The 17,622-nt window shown below is 38.7% G+C and overlaps 1 protein-coding gene across 1 annotated transcript in view; it reads right to left on the bottom strand.

Moving 5' to 3' along the window:
- Positions 1 to 17,622, bottom strand: part of TNNT3 (troponin T3, fast skeletal type) — a 35,324-nt gene that overhangs the window by 3,576 nt on the left and 14,126 nt on the right. The window contains exons 5-12 of the mRNA XM_078387284.1: positions 17,339 to 17,356; positions 12,743 to 12,764; positions 11,321 to 11,366; positions 9,143 to 9,259; positions 8,480 to 8,557; positions 8,060 to 8,173; positions 5,710 to 5,819; positions 4,841 to 4,931 (exon numbers count right to left, since the gene is read on the bottom strand). Coding sequence (XP_078243410.1) covers positions 4,841 to 4,931; positions 5,710 to 5,819; positions 8,060 to 8,173; positions 8,480 to 8,557; positions 9,143 to 9,259; positions 11,321 to 11,366; positions 12,743 to 12,764; positions 17,339 to 17,356 — 596 coding nt within the window. The remainder of the gene's footprint in view (positions 1 to 4,840; positions 4,932 to 5,709; positions 5,820 to 8,059; positions 8,174 to 8,479; positions 8,558 to 9,142; positions 9,260 to 11,320; positions 11,367 to 12,742; positions 12,765 to 17,338; positions 17,357 to 17,622) is intronic.

Genomic DNA, 17,622 nt, shown 5'->3' with positions numbered 1-17,622 from the left:
GAAAATTTTGTTACTTTTGATTAGTCCTAATAAAAAAATATTAGGATGCTGTCCTTTTAAGAAATCAATTAATTGCTGTATGTGTATGTGTCCTTTCTATTTCTTCATAGTCCAATTTGCAGTCTCACTCATCATCTTTGCTGGAGATTTACCAGCCAGTTAGCAAACATTGATTTAGAAGACAAAGATTGACCTGTTGTTGTTGACGAAGACCTGAAAATAAAAAAAAACCCTCCGAAGCTAGATATTTAGCTACTTAGGTTTGCTCAGCAGAAATTAGTTTCTGGATGTCTCCTGCCAGTTCCTGCATTAGAAACATAAAGGCCATGTTGACAGCCATTCCAGGGAACTCAGTCATCCTCAGAGGGGTGTGGAGCACTGCATTTGCAAAGAGAAACTGGAATTGTTGGGTACCATAGAAGCAAGAGACTTCTACAAACTTATTATAGCAATGGAAATTCTCCTATATATAAGTAGCGACAATGAATACTCTTGCTGACTATTCTTGGTATATAGACGAGACCAAGAGCTCTTCATATGTCATCCCAGGAATACAATGCCTGCTTCCTCCTCTACACAATACTTTTTGTAGTAATATATTGCATATAAAACCACAACTATGTGGACAAGGCCATTCACATGGTTCCTTCTCAACTAATTGTTGCCCAAATAGCCCTCTTTATGCCAGCTCCACTTAGCTAGCCAAGATGAGCATTCCAAAAAAGGTAAAGGAAGGAAATATTATAGGTAGGCATTATCTACCATAGAAGGAGAAGTACAGTGGAAATTCTAAATCTGTATGGCTTTCGCATTTTGGATGACAAAGATGTTGGATTTTTACTCATGACAGAAGCCAAAACTGAAATGGAAATCGAGATCAGTGGAAAATATAACATCAATATTAAACAATTGATTACAATGCTGTTTCTGCTATTCCAGTTTCTCTGGTTGCCACGTAGTGATTATTTCCCAACCCATTAGAAATGCCCTGAAAGAAAGCAGATCTGGGTCCTAACAGACCTCTGCCAAATAAACTGTAGTTAAAATGCTTTATTAGCCACGATCATATTCTTCTGAGCAAACTTGCAGCCCTAAAATTGATCACTCAGCAATATCATTTCTGATATTTTAAAATAAACAGTATTTAAACTAACAAGGGTTCACATCTTGACTTTGTTTGTCACCTCGGATTTTAGAGGTCTAGAAGAAACAAGAGACTGTGACAATGGAAGCAACAAGACAACATGGAAAAGGAAAGCTCAGCCACTTACTTGTGGATCGTCAAAAACTGCCTCATGAAATTGAGTTCACTAATGGCTCTTGCGTTTTCCTCCCAGACCAAATATTTGATATAGAACCAGTTTAGCTTTGCTCACCATTTTAACTTCAGTGCTCAAGACTTACCTTGACTGCTTAAGCCTGCAGTGAGTTGAAGATAACAGACATGGCACTCATTCTTCTGGGCCGCACAGAAAACCAAGAAATAGGCAAGCACTGAACCTTGCTTGCTTCAAAAGCCATACTTTCTGTCTGTCATTCTTTACTTTCTTGTTCAAATTGCCTTCTTTTTCTCCTTTTACTGATTTCACCCTGCTAGTAAAGGTAAAGGTTCCCCTTGACATTTAGTCCAGTCGTGTCTGACTCTAAGGCGCAGTACTCATCCCCGTTTCCAAGCCATAGAGCCAACATTTGTCCAAAGACAGTTTCCATGGTCACATGGCCAGCACGATTAGACACGGAACACTGTTACCTTCCCACCGTGGTGGTACCTATTTATCTACTCACATTTACATGCTTTCGAACTGCTAAGTTAGCAGGAGCTGGGACAAGTGACGGGAGCTCACTCCATTGCGTGGATTCGATCTTATGACTGCTGGTCTTCCAACCTTGCAGCACAGCTATCCTGTTACCTTGTTCATTTTTTATATGCTTTTTGACCTATCTCTATAGTTCTCATCAATTATGCCTTTTATCTCTATAACTCAAACTTTAAAAAAACTATATGAATTGTGTTTTATGGATCAGAGTCAATTACCATCATCTAGTTCAGTGGTAGCTGCCTTCTGGTCCTTCAGATGTTTTAGGACTCTAGCTCCCATCTGCTCCAGCCAGAATAGTAAATGGCATGGTTGGAGCTGAACATTTGCAGACCACTGATCATCCACCCTTCATTTTATCCAACTATATGTTTTAACCAGCAGCCAGACTGCTGATTCAAGGAAACTCACAAGCATCACATGAAGTCAATGGTCACTGTAAACATATATTTCCAGTTCCTCAACCAGTTACTATTGTGGATTTTCCATAAGACCATGACTTGGACAAAATAAAATGTCTCCTGAACTATGCACTGCTCCTCATCAATCTTTAATTTCCAAACATTTGCAGTACTTCCCTGTATAATGTCAAGACTGCAGGCTTAATCCTGTAGAAATAGTTACATCAAAAATATTCTTTTTCTCAGAGAAATTAACTTTTTGTATATTGACTCTGTAAAGCATGTAAGTGACATAACAACTGGTTGTGTAAACCAGACTCAGTAAGGAAGGTAATGGTGCTATCTTTACATGCCATCACTCTGCTTTACTGCCATCCTCTAGTTAAGATGCCTCCTTAAACAGTCCAGAAGAACAACAGCACATGTATTCTACACTGAGTAAAGTTGCATGTCTATTCAACTGCTTTAGCCTGCTGTGATAAATTGAAGAGAGGGAAACTGAAGGCAGTCCAGCGTGCAATTTCTTGTTTTCTGTGCCAGGAACTGAGTGCCAGTCTGCTGTCCATCTGTGTGAACCTGGAGCACCCGATCTCTTGACATGCAGGAGGCTCATGCATGTAAACAGCCTTTGCTGTTCTTTGTCATTTGGGTGAACTCTTTGTACTTACAACTTGGACAGTGCCTCCACCCTGCAACGTAGTGATAAAATCTAAGAGAGATCAAGATAATTACATTGGCTTTGGGGTACTTCACAAATCCAGATGGTTGCAATATGTACTCAGGAAGAGATGAACAAGCCCAAAGAACATTTCAAGGGCTGTTGTGTGCCTGATCTAGCAGTCTATTATTTGATTTTAAATCATCTTTCCCATGGCCTACCCTCCATTAATGCATGATTCACTGCAGGCTAAAAGATACCATTGTTTCACTTGTGAAAAAAAAATCATGTTATGATTCTTACCAAATGCATATAGATGCTAAGTTCCACTAAAATTAAATACACTTCACAAATCCTGATGTTTGCTGCATGTACTCAGAAAAAGACAAACACCATAACTGCATTTTAAAGCCTTGGTCCAATTTCTAATACCAGTTAGAGTAGATCCAAGGAACCTTGTTGAATGATGAAACCCATATATATTCTGCTGATTCAGTGGGTCTACTCTAGTTGAGGGTACCAACTAGATTCTGGTCTAACATTTTACAGCCCCTGCTCTATCATGTCCTCTGAGCACAGGTTGAACTTCAGCTCTCAGAATCAGCAAGTGATCACGTCATCCAAAAAGTACATAAGCTCATTTCAAAGATTAATTTAAAATTAACATTCTGGTACCTGAAACAAGACTTTAAGATAATTTTTCTTTTATCCCTTGAAGACACAGACTCTTAGCAAAACAGTGGTAGAGCAGATTTTGCTCATTTGCTTTGCCCACTAGCTCTCCAGGGCTCAGTTTACCTACATTCATCAGCGTGAAGTATGCGCATGTATAGTTGAATGTGCATAGGGCTGATCATGTGTGATTCTACTTTGTTTTATTTACTCTATGCACATTACACCTTATAAATGTATAGCATGACTTCTTTTTCATCATGTAGATGTAAAGAAGGGCTTGTGTTTACAACTTATAGAGAAAACTGAATTATTTCAGATTTGTACATTATTATCTTTGAATGCCACTTCCTTAAGTTATATGAGGAAATGGCAATTGAATATAAATTTAACAGAACGGAGTGAATTTGGGAAAATGCCAATTCAAATTTAATTTTAAAGAGCAAGGGTGTGATCAGACGGTTGTGTCATGGTATGGTTTGAGCCATTTCCTGGCAATCACACTGATATAATCACATCCAGAACATTGCTCTGTTAACTAAATTGACAAAGTATACAAATAAATTATTTGCAAGTAATAGATAAATTTTATGAGCAATCGGCAATATTTGTTATGGAATAAAATAAGAAAGTGAAAATGGGGGAATACCCTTTTGCTTCTTATGAATTGTTACAGACATTTGTATTATTAGTTTTTTTTAATTTTTTTTAAAGGATTATTTGCCTGACATGAGGAAAACATCTTCCAGTTATTACAGAAGATACTGTACAGGTTAGTTATCAAGACAGCAAAAGATATGATGCTGGCTTCTCTTTCTGCATAAGTACACATGAAAGAAAATCATGACTCATGAGTAAGAAAAGCAAAATAATAGGGTATAGCATTAATCCCTGCCCACACTAATTATTTCAGTTCAGTATGGATGTAGATGGGCTTATAGGGATTCTTGGCTCCCTCTCTTGGCTTCTGTGATGAAAAAGAAAACCATGAAATTCATCAACTTTTCCATGAAAGCATTTTACAATGGTGGCAGGAAAATTCACTGATAAGGACTACAATCTTTTTTCATACTCTCTCCAGGGACATCATGGAGAAATAATTTGTTAGAAAACTGAAATCCATTCTGAGTGTATAGTTAAGAAGTTCTAGTCCTGAGTGAAAATTTAAATCCAGTTGCTAATTATTCTGGGCTACAATCAGGAGTTTTATAGGTTTGGATTACACCTCTCTGAGGAAGATAAGCAATGTCGCCTTAAACTAAGGAGCAACCATGGTCACTTTTTCTACTCACATCATATTTTTGTCTCTTCATCTTCTCTAAAAATTCATATTTCTCAGTTTCCAGCTGATATAACCAGTCCCACATCTCTTTTGCTTTATCCCTATTGGTATGTGAAGACAGAAAGGGAAGAAACGGGTGAATTTCACTTATATTCTGTAAACCTCAGAACATTGGTATGTCAGAAAGAAAGGTACAGTATTTATATGCTTAAACACCAACTCATTATACCAATAGACTTGGCTTTTCAAAAATGGCTCATGTTCATGTAAACTAGGAGCATTATATAACCAAGAAGAAATAATGATATTGCAGCTGCTTAAGGAGCACTGCAAACACATAGTCTTTTTTGTCAGAGCTTCAAAGTGTTACCATACTACAACTCCCAGAATTTCTCCTGAAATAGCGATGTGAGAGACCTTCCCCTGCTTGGACAATAAGCTGCTGATGTTGACTTTGTGTTATTGTAGTTCATGATTCATTTTTATGTCAGCTGCCTTGTAAGAGCCATGGCCTAAGTCTAATTGCACGGTCCCAACTGCAGTAGGCCAACTGAGTCAATGCGACTTATATTTGCTGAGCAACTGATTTGATGGATTTACTGTAGTAGGGACAAGCAGCAGGTTTAGGCTTATGCTTTCAGATATGAAGAGAGAGAGAGAGAGAGAGAGAGAGAGAGAGAGAGAGAGAGAGAGATCCTATTTCCATTATGAGAGGGGGGGAAAGCATAATTAATAGCAAAATTTAATTTTCTATAAACAAGGCCTTCCAAGAAATCCTGAGAAGATGGCACCAGTACTCAATTAGTACTCAAAACTAATTTCTCTTCCATACAATTCCAGACTAACATCTGTCACCAAGTGGGAGAAACGGCCTTTTACCTCAATTTGTCTTCACTAAGATGGTCAATGTTAAGGGGTTTGCGCCTCTCAGCCAGGACCTTCTTTTTCAGTTCTCTTGCAGTTTGTTTCTTTCCTCTCTTTTGATCAGCCTATGGAGAGACAAAAACCTTCTATAGCATCACAAGACTCATCTCTGCATTAATTCAAATCCTTTGAAGGAAGCATTGAGCAAGGGGTTGGAGTCAATGGCCTCATAGGCCCCTCCCAACTCTATTATTCTATTATTCTAAGTGTTTCTGCCCTATGAAGGAGAAAGTCAGATATCTGCACACACACACACACACACACACAGAGAGAGAGAGAGAGAGAGAGAGAGAGAGAGAGAGAGAGCCTGGTGAACCAAAATTTGGCCTCCCAGATGTTGCTGGACTGCAACTTGTCTTGATCTTCCCTAGCCAGCAAACTCAATGATGAGGAAAGTAGCAAGCTATAGTCCAACAACATCTGGAGAGCTGCACTTTGCCCACTCCTGCTCAAGAGGCACAGTTCTCCAGTTCTGATGCAGTTCCCCAGGAGACAATTACAAATTATTTTATTGCATGTCTAGGCTAAGCAAAGAGACCTTCCTCTTCCTCTTTTTCTTTTTTTTTTCTTGTTCCTCACAATGGCGTCCAATCTTTGATCAACTGTGTTACGTTGGCAGCCCATAAGCCTCTTGTCCCTTTCTGATTCTGTATAGGAACTGCTGTGTTCACATCCATCTCCGGTGAAGAAATACTGAGGCAAGTTCCTGGAAAGTTGTCCACTATCCTGGATGGGGATTTCTCCAAGCACAACTACATTTGTGAATACAGTTTTGCTATTTGGTGAGTTGCTATTGGGTCCCTGCTTATGCAACTGGTTCAACAATTTGGTTTTTTAAGGAAATAATATCAGAAGCTGCCAGGATTCAAAATGGGAATTTTCACATCTGCCCTAAGGGGGAGAGTCCCCAAATTTTATGTTGCAGCATCTGTCTTAGCAGATAAACAGAAGAAGAGCTCCGCTGGATCAGGCCAAGGGCCCATCTAGTCCATCTTCCTGTATCTCACAGTGGCCCCACCAGATGCCTCTGGAAGCACATGAAACAACTAGATACCTGTCTCCTGATACCCCTCCCCTGCATCTGGCATTTTGAGGTACCTTCTTTTTCACCTTAGAGATTATGGCTTGTAACCTGCTATGGACATTTCTTCAAGGAATCTGTCCAATCCTCTTTTAAAAGCATCTAGGCCAGCTGCCATCACCACATCCCGTGGCAAGGAGTTCCACGGACTAACAACACACTGGGTAAAGAAACATTTTCTTTTTTCTATTCTCACCCTCCCAACACTCAATTTAAATGGATGTCCCATGGTTCTAGTATTGCATGAGACGGAAAACAGTTTTCCTCTATCCACCTTATCTATCCCCTGAATAATTTTATATGTCTCAATCATGTACCACTTCAGGTGCCTTTTCTCTAGACTAAAGAGCCCCAAACACTATAGCATTTCCTCAGTCCAGTGATCTTTCTAATTGCTTTCTTCTGCACCTTTTCCACTTCCATGATGTCTTTTTTTGAGTACTCCAGGTGTGGCCTTACCAGAGTTTTGTACAATGGCATTATAATGCTGGCTGTTTTATTTTCAGTCCCCTTCTTAATGATACCCAGGCCCTGGACTGAGCCCATTCTACAGGCCAGTTGTTTGATTCTCAAGGCAAGCAAGGCCTTTCAGGTGTCTTCCTTTTCAAGGTAGACGTGGTGGGCCCGCTGCCACGTCTTTCCAATGCCATTCAGATCAACGTAGAAAGGGTGAGCATAGGTAAAGGTAGTAGCATTCACTTTGGTGTCCAACAGGGATTTGTGAATGAAGTGACTACAGAAACTGCAACCACTTCAATTTCCCAAAGAGGGACCAAGATGGGGAAGAATAGAGAGCCACTTGCCTAGAATGCTGTCAAACCTGGTGCCACCTCTACCTGGTATCACCCTACAGTTCTGGACCCACCTCATAGTGCCACCCAAGATCCAGTCCAGATGTGGAAACCAAAACAGCTGTTCCCTTAACCTTGGGAGAACTGAGACAGATGGAGAACTCCTGCATGTTATGGGAGCATATGCTGAAAAAAAATACAAGGCATTCTTTGCAAAATCATGGCAATTCTACAGGGAAAATCCTTGCTTTCCAATTCAAGTTTCTTGGATTTTTTTCAAGCTGAATGGTCTCTCCAGCTCTTACCAAGATAGGGCAACAAGACTCCTATCAAAGAATGATTCTGTAATAGCTTATCGACTTCTAACTAGGAGGATTTTCATTGGCTTGCCAGTAACTGCATTCCCATTTCCTCAGCCAAGTGACAGCTTCACCTTAGCCAAATAGCTGCTGTATGTGGCACCCATGGAGGACAGGGCCTTCTTCTTCTTCATGTCATCTTCAGCCCTTCTCTTGGCATCTTCCTCCTCTCTTCTTGCCTTCTCCTCCTGTGGAACACACACAAAAAGCAGAAATAAATAGCATCAGAAATTGCAGGTGGGCAATAAGACAGTTGCGCTCTGTGCTTCCTTTTTGTAGAGTATACAACACAGTGAACAGTGGAAGAATGCTAGTGCTGGGAAAGTTGACCTGTTGGGTTACAGCTCTCATAATCCCAAGCCTGGATGTTGGGAGTTGTAGTTTTGTAAAGTAACTTTTCCAAACACCAATAATTCTGTGTGAAGAAGATTGTTGCTTAAGGCATCACACCTGATTGTATAACGATATTGAGAATGAGATGTAGGGAGACTTACAGCAAGCCTGGCCTGGCGCTCTTTTTCCTTCTCGGCTCGGATTCTCTGCTGTTCAGCCCTTTCAGCTCTACGCTTCTCCTGTCCATTACACACAGAAAGAGAAGAGGCAGTGAGTAGATTAATCATGGCTAGAACAAAGGGTCTTGCCTAACATCTGCCATTGTTTCTGGGAAGAAATTGCCCCGAGACTGAATAACAATGTGTAAACAAATCAATTAAGTTGCAATCCCATAAAGATCACAAAAATGTTACAAGGACATTAGTGTATGCTGATGTATCCCAAAATGATGGTCAGCATTTGCCTCCAAAAAAACATGTGCTTAACTTCATGATGCCACCTGATCTCTCTGAATTGACACTGACAACATGATCTTATGCCTGTAAGTCAAATGACTGACATAGAAATGAGTAGCCATACAGGGAACAAAAATTTCTTGAAAAACAAATTTATTAGGAACACAGTTGTGTGGTAATTGTTCCATGTCTACAAAAATGACAAACTTGGACCTGGATGTGACCACTCTTTAAAATTCTCTTCCCTCAGTTTTTGTTGGTGAGAAGAGTACATTTATTATGTATTATGCCCATTACTGTATAACTATAAGAATCTTCATAAGCAATATATTCTTTTGGAGAAGTGGAAACCATATCATAGAGACTTACAATTCTTTCTTTAAGAGCAAGGAGTTCCTCCTCTTCCTTCTTTCGGCCTTCAAAGTGAGAATCAATCAAGGCCTGAAGCTCAATCAAGTCTTTGTTCTGCCTTTTCTTTTGGATGTCCTGGAAAAATAAGACAGAAGATGTCACAGTGTCTATGATGACACTAAAACAATGATTATATTGATCTTGTCAATATTCAATTTAATTATTTCATTTACTTCCTTAAAAACTAACCATCAACATTTCAATATATTCTCACAATTCCACTACATATAAGAATAAGCACCTATTTTCTGACATTCTCTCCAACACAACTTAGAATAATTAGCATCTATTTGATTTAATTTCACTGGAGTATAAACTAATTTATAAAACGTTTCCCTTTCTCTTCATAGACATGCACTTTAATATTCTTTTATCTCATATACTCTTCCAAACCTCACTACCTATTTCCTCTCCCGAATCATATTCCCATGATGTTTTAAGAAAATCTTGTTGGTCTCAGATTCTATTAATATCTTGTAAATTCTACTTATTATCCCCTTCATTTTCTTATTTTCATCTACCTTTTCCTTTTGTAATACCATATCAAGACAATGTCATTCTCATCCTCTTCCCAGGAAGGGCAGTTGAGAGTATTGACCGCGAGAGCAGCCTGGAAAGAGAAGACTAGAAACCTGGCCTTCTTGGTGGTCGCTCCCCAACTCTGGAGCAACCTCCCACTCAAAATCCACATGGCTCCTTCACTGGGAATTTTTAAATGATAACTAAAAACATGTTGTTTTTTTAATCAGGCCTACAAACAGTATTCAGGCCCATCACAAAAAAGCAACAAATGTTATGGTCAGCAAAGGACAAAAGGCACCCCCTCGCCACTGCAGGAGCATACCGGATACCTTGCAGTTGTGGCCAGGTATATATTGGGACCACAAAACACAGCATCCACACCAGAATCAAAGAACATGAAAGACACTGCAAACTAAAACAACCGGAAAAATCAGCTGAACATGCCCTGAAACAAGCTGGACATGAAATCCTATTTCAAAACACAGATGTATTTGCCAACACCAGCAATCATTATGTTAGACTATACAGGGAAGCCACTGAAATCCATAAACACCAGCACAGCTTCAACAAAAAATAAGAAAGCCTAAAACTCAACAAAGCCTGGCTCCCAGCACTGAAAACTACAGCCTGCAAAAAAGATCAAAGAACTCTACCCAGACATAAGGACCGGTGATCACTGCACAAAAAAGATTAGCTAATGATACCCACCAATCACAGTGACAGATAATCTCCCCCTTATCAGAACTATACACCCATAACAAAAGACACCCTGCTCACCACAATCACCCAATCTCCTGAAAAGGACAAAAAGCTGATCCCACAGCTACAAATACTGAACTATCCCACACACTATGCCAGAACACAGACAGAGTTCTAATTCCTGTCCTCTGAAGATGCCAGCCATCTTCAGGATTTCCACCAACCTCCTGTAATTGCAAGTTTAACCATAAAAAATTATTAAACTTAGATATAAGTTCAAGCATATGTATCATTTGGTTAGCTATATAAGATAACCTTAAATTAGGAAGTTTTTTGAGATTTATACGATCTCTCTCTCTCTCTCTTTTTTTTTTTTTACTAATTCTTACTTTTTAAAATCTTCATTGTCTTAATTATATTTTACCAGTCTTTCAACTCTTCTTCAGTTATCTTCATTGAGAACGTCATCTTGGGTAAAATCTTCATTTTACATACTGTTATTCTACCAAACCATGAAATCCAATCATCCCAAAAAAAAATCATCTAATTTATTTCTGGCTTCAATTTGTTAACGTTTTGCACTTTCAAAAGTACTAAATTCTTTGGAGTATTTATACTCAAATATTTAATAGACTTTCAAATATTAACATCATGTTTTTTTCCTAATTGTCTTCTTTTCATCTTTATCATAATTAAACACCCCTGATTTATACCAGTTTATGTGTATAATCCAGAATATTTTGTGTCCTCATTTATTTCTACTCCAAACAACTCACTTCTTTTAATAATTATGGATCTTACTCAGAAATTTTATTAGGATTTAAATGGAAGTCCTTATTTTTAAACTTCTAATTTAAAGTCATTTGAAGGTTTGGAAGGAATTGTAGAGAATTGTTGGAAGCCAGCAGTACTTACATCAAAGTCTACTTTTTCACCCTCTGGAATCTTAGGTGCAGTCAGCCTTTAAGGATGGGGCAAAGAGAAAGAATGATATATGAGTAACAGTAGTAAGCATTCTCAGAATTTGGAGTACTGCTGCTGTTAGAAAGAATTATACACATGAAAACATAATGGTGATGAAGCTTGATCAGACCTCAGTTTAAAACATCCTTTGTTTTATGATGACTTTGAACATAAGAGGTCTAAACTCAAGTGTGGTAATGCCAGTTTTAAAAAATTCAGACTAAAATTCAGACTAAAAATGATGCACATGCAAGTTTTTTTCCCCTGGGGAAGCATACTTTTTTGGTTGGAAAGAGAGGCATTTTACTCCACCACAAGAGGGTCATTTATTTTAAATCACTTGTGAAATCAATTTATTTTAAATTGTTTTGGCATATGTGAATGCCTCTGTCAGTATAAATTGTGTCTGTGGGGTTCATCAAGTAATGGATGCCAGGATCATGAGTTCAGGCTGCAGGGAAACACTGTAGTCTGATTAAAGAGAGAAAGGTTGAATAGGGAAAAACTTTCCCTCCTTTGCAAGCCTAGCAGATGTCGGTGTTTCCAATTGCTCTGGTCTCTTGTTATTTTTGTGTCTTCCCACTCCTCAGTCCCAGCTGCCAGTTCCTCCATCCCCTCCTTCTCCACTCTGGTGTGTGTGAGAGAGGGGGTGCTGCATGGAAACCTTGCAAACTGATCTGTTTTTTAAAAAATTTTCTATCTGTAACATTGATCTAGTGCTATCCCACTTTGAAATAAATTTTAAAAATTAAAAATAACACCACAGCAGCAGTGGTGAGTGGCTGTGAGAGGCAGCCAGTGGGAGGGCAGGCGGGAATACAACAATTCCAAAAACCGATGTAGTCCCCTTGACTGGTATATGACACCGTTTAAAACCAGATTAAAAGTTACTATGATTTTAAACCAACCTCAAAACCCCTCAATCTATCTACTTTTCATAAAGTAACTGTATCCTAAGTCAATGTTTTTAAAAAGAATTGCTATAGCAACACTGTAGCTAGCTGGACAGCTCAGTAATTATGTATTTGGCTACAGAGCCAGAGGCCGGCGTTTTGTTTCCTCACTGTGTCTCCTGTGAGCAGAGCCAGGTTTTGTGGCCTTGGGCAAGTTGCACAGTCGCAGGGCAAAACCAGAAGAAGAGAATGGTAAACCACTTTTATGTATTCTCTAGCCTGGAAAACCCTGGAAAGGGTTGTCATAAGTCCAAATTGACTTGACTGCACGTCGTCATCATCTTGTAAACTGCCCAGGGTGGCTTTGTAGCCAGATGGGCGGTATAGAAGTTGAAGAAATAAATAAATATTTTTGCTATACTGAATATTAAATATTTCATATATTTAGCAATATATTGAACATTTGTTACTACATACTTACGTTGGTATTCTGGGTTTCTTCTCTAAATTTAACAATTCAGGAAACAAAACAAAAGAAAGAGAAGAAAAGATGGAGAAAGAAAATGTTAGGAAAAACAGAATCTAAGCTAATATGATTTGCAAGAACAAACGGAATGTCCAATGTACCTTAAGTAACATTCTAAAGGCACTTGGCCACACTCCTGGCAAACAGTCCTTAGCAAGTAAAACAATGTAGAAAAATGAATCAAAAGCTTGCATGAAAGTTTCAGCATAGCATCTGGAAGATAACAGTTTCCTTTAATGGGGGTGGCATGCTCTTTAAGAAGTTATTCAGTGCCTGCTCCCATCTGTGCCAGCCAGCACAGCCAATGGCCAAGGATGATGATATTTGCAGGCCAGCATCTGGAGGGTCAGAGATATTCTACTCTGGCTTTGGTGTATTGAATTCTAGTTCTCCAAACCTGGATGTCTTTTATAACCACATGCTATGCATGAATTCACAGAATTCAGTCATACAATGCACTCTGAATGATTCATTTTTGTGCAGAAATTTCAGTAATAAAAACCTCTCCGCCTACTGGCCAGATATTAATATTTTAATGCAACCCAGTCTGAAGACTTGTGAACTTTCTGCTTCTGAATTTACAAGTCAATTCATGTGAAGAATTGATTGAAAAACTGTCACCCTATCATGAGGGCAAAAGTTTTATAGTTTAATTTTCTTCTTCTATTAAGCAGTGAACTTTTTGATCTGAAATGTACAGGATGAAAATATGCCAAACAATTTTTCATGGCCATTATTCAGAAACACAGAAGTTCTATTCCCTCAACCTCTTATATTAAAAAAATGACCTCTATATTCCCTTTTTATCTTGAATCAATAAGCTAGTATATATAGGAATATATGGAAATATATACTGACTCCCTGTTCATTAAGAAATTATGTCTGTCTGTCTGTCTTTCTGTCTGTCTGCTCTATACATTTCATTCTGAACGTCATGTACCATTGGTCAAATATCCTCCTTCACCATCCCTGATCCATGTAGGCACCTTTGGGATAAATTCCATGAACATGTGGTAAGGGAAACTTAGTTTAGTGATTCTAGAATAAAAAGGAATGTTTTGGTATTTCTAGAGATGCTTCCAGACAGAGAACTCCCAATGCTAGCAGTACAAAGACATTGCTCCATCTTTTCCTTCTTTTTTGTGGTGGGGGGAAAAAAAGAGAAGAAAGGGTGAAAAATGTGGGAGAGTTACAAACAGAAGACATTGTCCACTGGATCCCTTGTAAAATTCCAAGTGAGGACAAAAGCCTAGTCTAGAAACACTTCAGATCATGGGAAAACAAAACAGAACAAGTCAATGTTATGTGTTTCTATAACCAACAGTAAGTGTTCAAGTGCATGACAGCAAGAGAAGCAGTGTAGACACAGAGATTAAGGTTGATATTTAAAACTTGGTTGGCTGGCTTGTTTCCTTCTTCAGGAACTGGGAAAGAAAGCCCCACAATCACTGTGGCAAAATCCTTTCCTCTGATGCTCCTTTCTTTATCTCTGGGTTTTATATAGCCATGCTAAGAATGACAAAATAAAAAACAAAGAACATAAGTAGAGAAAGGCATGAACCACTGGTTCAGCAGTTTGTGCCAGTTCATCTGTTGGTCCAACTGGTGTTCTGTGATTCCAAGCCCTGCCTCCTCTAGCAGGTACCCATTCAGAGGCAGTACCCAGAGGAGGCGGGGCAGGGAAGCCAGAGTGCTGCCTCTGAGTGGATGCACACCAGAGGATGCAGGGCTTAGAACCACAGAACACCTGTTGGACAACCCAGCACAAACTGACAGTTCCTGCCTATCTCTAATCCTAAGCATAAACTATCATCCTAAGCATAAACTAGCAAACTCCCCGGATATGGCAACAACAGATCAATTGACATTTACACAAAATGAGCCAAGGCATCTCTCATGTGGTGATGATGGACCTTATTGCCTGTTTAAATAGCACTGTTTTCACTTGCTTCCTGAAGAAGAGAAGGGAGGGAGCTTGGTGCACATCTGCAGGCAGCGATTTCCATAATGTTGTAGCTACCATCAAGAAGGCCCGGTTCCTGGTAGACGTTTTATAGGCTTCCTTCAAGGTGGCCACCCACAACAATACAGCTTGAGATGACTGGAGGGCCTAGGTATTAGATCTTACAAAGAGACACTCGGACAAGTACCAAGGTCCCAAACCATTCAGGGCTAGTACTTTGAATTTGGCATGGAAATAGACAGGAAGCTAATGGAGGTTTGCCAATAAAACAAGAAAAAAACTTGAATTTTCCCCTCAGAATCTGAAAATCGGTAAAAATGTTCTTCAGTAAAGAAAGTTCTTCTCTTCTCCTGTACTTAGTGGCTCTATTAAGAAACCTCAGGTATCCATTAGGAAACCTCAAGTGTCTAGTGAAACATCATTGGCAGAAATAAATGCCAAGATGTGAATTGACACTAAGTATTCATGAAGGATTTCCTGCCAGTTCAAATAGAAGAAGGATTTTTCTCCAAAGGCATCAAGAGAAGGAAGGGTTACATGCCCTGTACCACTAATAATTATTTTCCCCAACAATCATCAGACTGAAAACTGATGCTATCTGCATTTTTAAAAAACCTGTTTGCAGGGTAGATTTGATTTAAACCAAGTTGATTTAAATCACAATTTAAATCAATTTTATTGGAAGAAAAATCATTCATCTTTTATCCACCATACTTGCATGTTAATGCAAAGATGCATTTGATGTCACATCACATGTATTTTGACCCAGAATCCATGTTCTTTGACATCTGTTGGGGATTGCCACAAATATTTGTGGTCGTAAAGGGAATATTTTGTTATGAGAAAACCTAGTTTAAGGCAAAGCAAATCCCTTTCATGAAAGGCATGAAAGGCTGTACATTTGCAGCTCTGATGATTTGGTCTGGTTCCTGGTTTTACATCAGGTAAGGATTAGAAGCAATGGGAGAAAAAGGGTGTTAGAATATACTGTTTCTCTAAATGATACCAAAATACCATCAACACTTTCTCCTTCTTCGCCAGCTGTAGATGAAATGCAAAGAAAGTAATCCAATCAATATGTTTGCAATATATATATCTTATTTTTTTCTGTTTGCCTAACTCACTATTTTCTTTGTCTCATTGTTTGTAAATTCAAGGATCTCTGGAATTGTGGCTTTTCATGCTCTCTAAACACAAGAGGAAAATCAGAAGTGTGTCCAATGTGAGAAATTCCAGTGTCTGAGGATTAAATCATAAATTCCATTATTCTCCACCCAAGGACTTCTTACGTTCCTTGCACATATGCATGTGTGAATAAGTGTCATGTTTAATGGCAAAAATTCTATTACGCTTACAGGCATAACACAATTGGCATAAAAGTCAGCAGTGAATTGCCACAAGATGTTAGGACATGCATTTGCTGTTATGTGCCAAGTCATGTAACTCGGTGCTCAACAGCAAATGCTTACACTAACTTCTTAACTTGTGGTAATTTGTTGCAGAGATTTGTATCAACTGTGTTGTACACAAAAACTTGGTAGGATCTGTGGCAATGTGTATTTATTTAGACTGTCAGTCTCTTGAGGCATGGACCTATTTTTGCTCCTATGAACTGTGTTACCAACAACAAATGTAAAAGGAAAAAAGGGTGGGTGGGGGGGTTAAAAGCACTATAATTACTTTCTTGATTTAATTTCCCTACAGTCTTATTGTCTGAAGTCCCACCTTCAATCAAGAGTGCTGTCTCTTTATATACCTGCACCAGTGATTTGTATTCTGAGTGGGGAAAGGGTCATCCAACCATTACAGGTAAGCCACCACTGCTCAATGGACTATTCCTGTATATCTCAAATTCTGGTTAACATGCCATGAAACTCTGTAGTCAATGAAAATTCATATTTTTAATCTTTCCGACGCTACAGGATCTGTTATCTTTGCTGCAACAGACTAACATGGCTACTCCTTTAGAAGCTCTTTATATAATACCACTGAAAAAGCCATCCCTTTGTTTTTTGCATAGGATACATTCAATAATTGTTGTAAACCACCCAGAGACCTTTAGGTAATGTAGGCGGCATATAAGTTAAATAAATAAATAAGTCAGGATAAAGCAAGATATAGTTACCCTGTGAAAATAACAGTATCTCTTAATGCACTGTCCTCTCTAGTAATATCAAGGCAGTCCATCTTTTTCAAAACTCAAGATTATTACTTCATTTTAAATTTCTAAAGACTTTTTTTTCGTACTGTGAAGATTTTGATCTTTGGTTTATCCAGTCGGACTTTCCATTCATTTAACTGCATTTTTTTGGCTGTCTATCCTGCAAGGAATTTAAGGCAGCAATGTACACGAGTCTTATCCCGGCCTTCAAAACATTATGCTCACGGCAAATTACTGAAGTAGGTGAACAGAAAGGATTCATGCAGACCATCCTGTGAAAATTTGCTAGGAAAAAAACTTAGTGTTCTACAGTTGCCCAGTGCTTCCTCACTATCTGCAAACAAAATATGTTTTTACTTTGGTTTGCAGCAACCTAGAAGAGAAAAGAAAGAAAAGAAAAATAAATTGTTGAGTGGATAGCACATACCTTCTTCATGGACTTCTTCTGGTGGAAACAAGCAGTGGTGGGAGACAGAAAATAAGAGGAAAAGAACATGTATGTAAATACTTTTGAAGTGAATGAGCTGAAAAAGGAATGGATAAAGGAAAAGGAAACTAGTTGAACAAGTAATAGAAAAATGCAGCATAGACATCCAGAAAAGCTGTGGGAATGTTAAAAAAAATAAAGACCAGGTTAATATAGCTGGGAGAGGTAAAGCTGGGGGAGGTACAGTAGTCTGTAAGTTTTTGTTTGTTTGTTTGTTAATAATA

Source organism: Pogona vitticeps, chromosome 1 (genome assembly GCF_051106095.1).
Source record: "Pogona vitticeps strain Pit_001003342236 chromosome 1, PviZW2.1, whole genome shotgun sequence".
Taxonomy (NCBI): Eukaryota; Metazoa; Chordata; class Lepidosauria; order Squamata; family Agamidae; genus Pogona; species Pogona vitticeps.
Note: the sequence above shows the minus strand (reverse complement) of the source record. Positions and strands in the feature narration are given on the sequence as shown.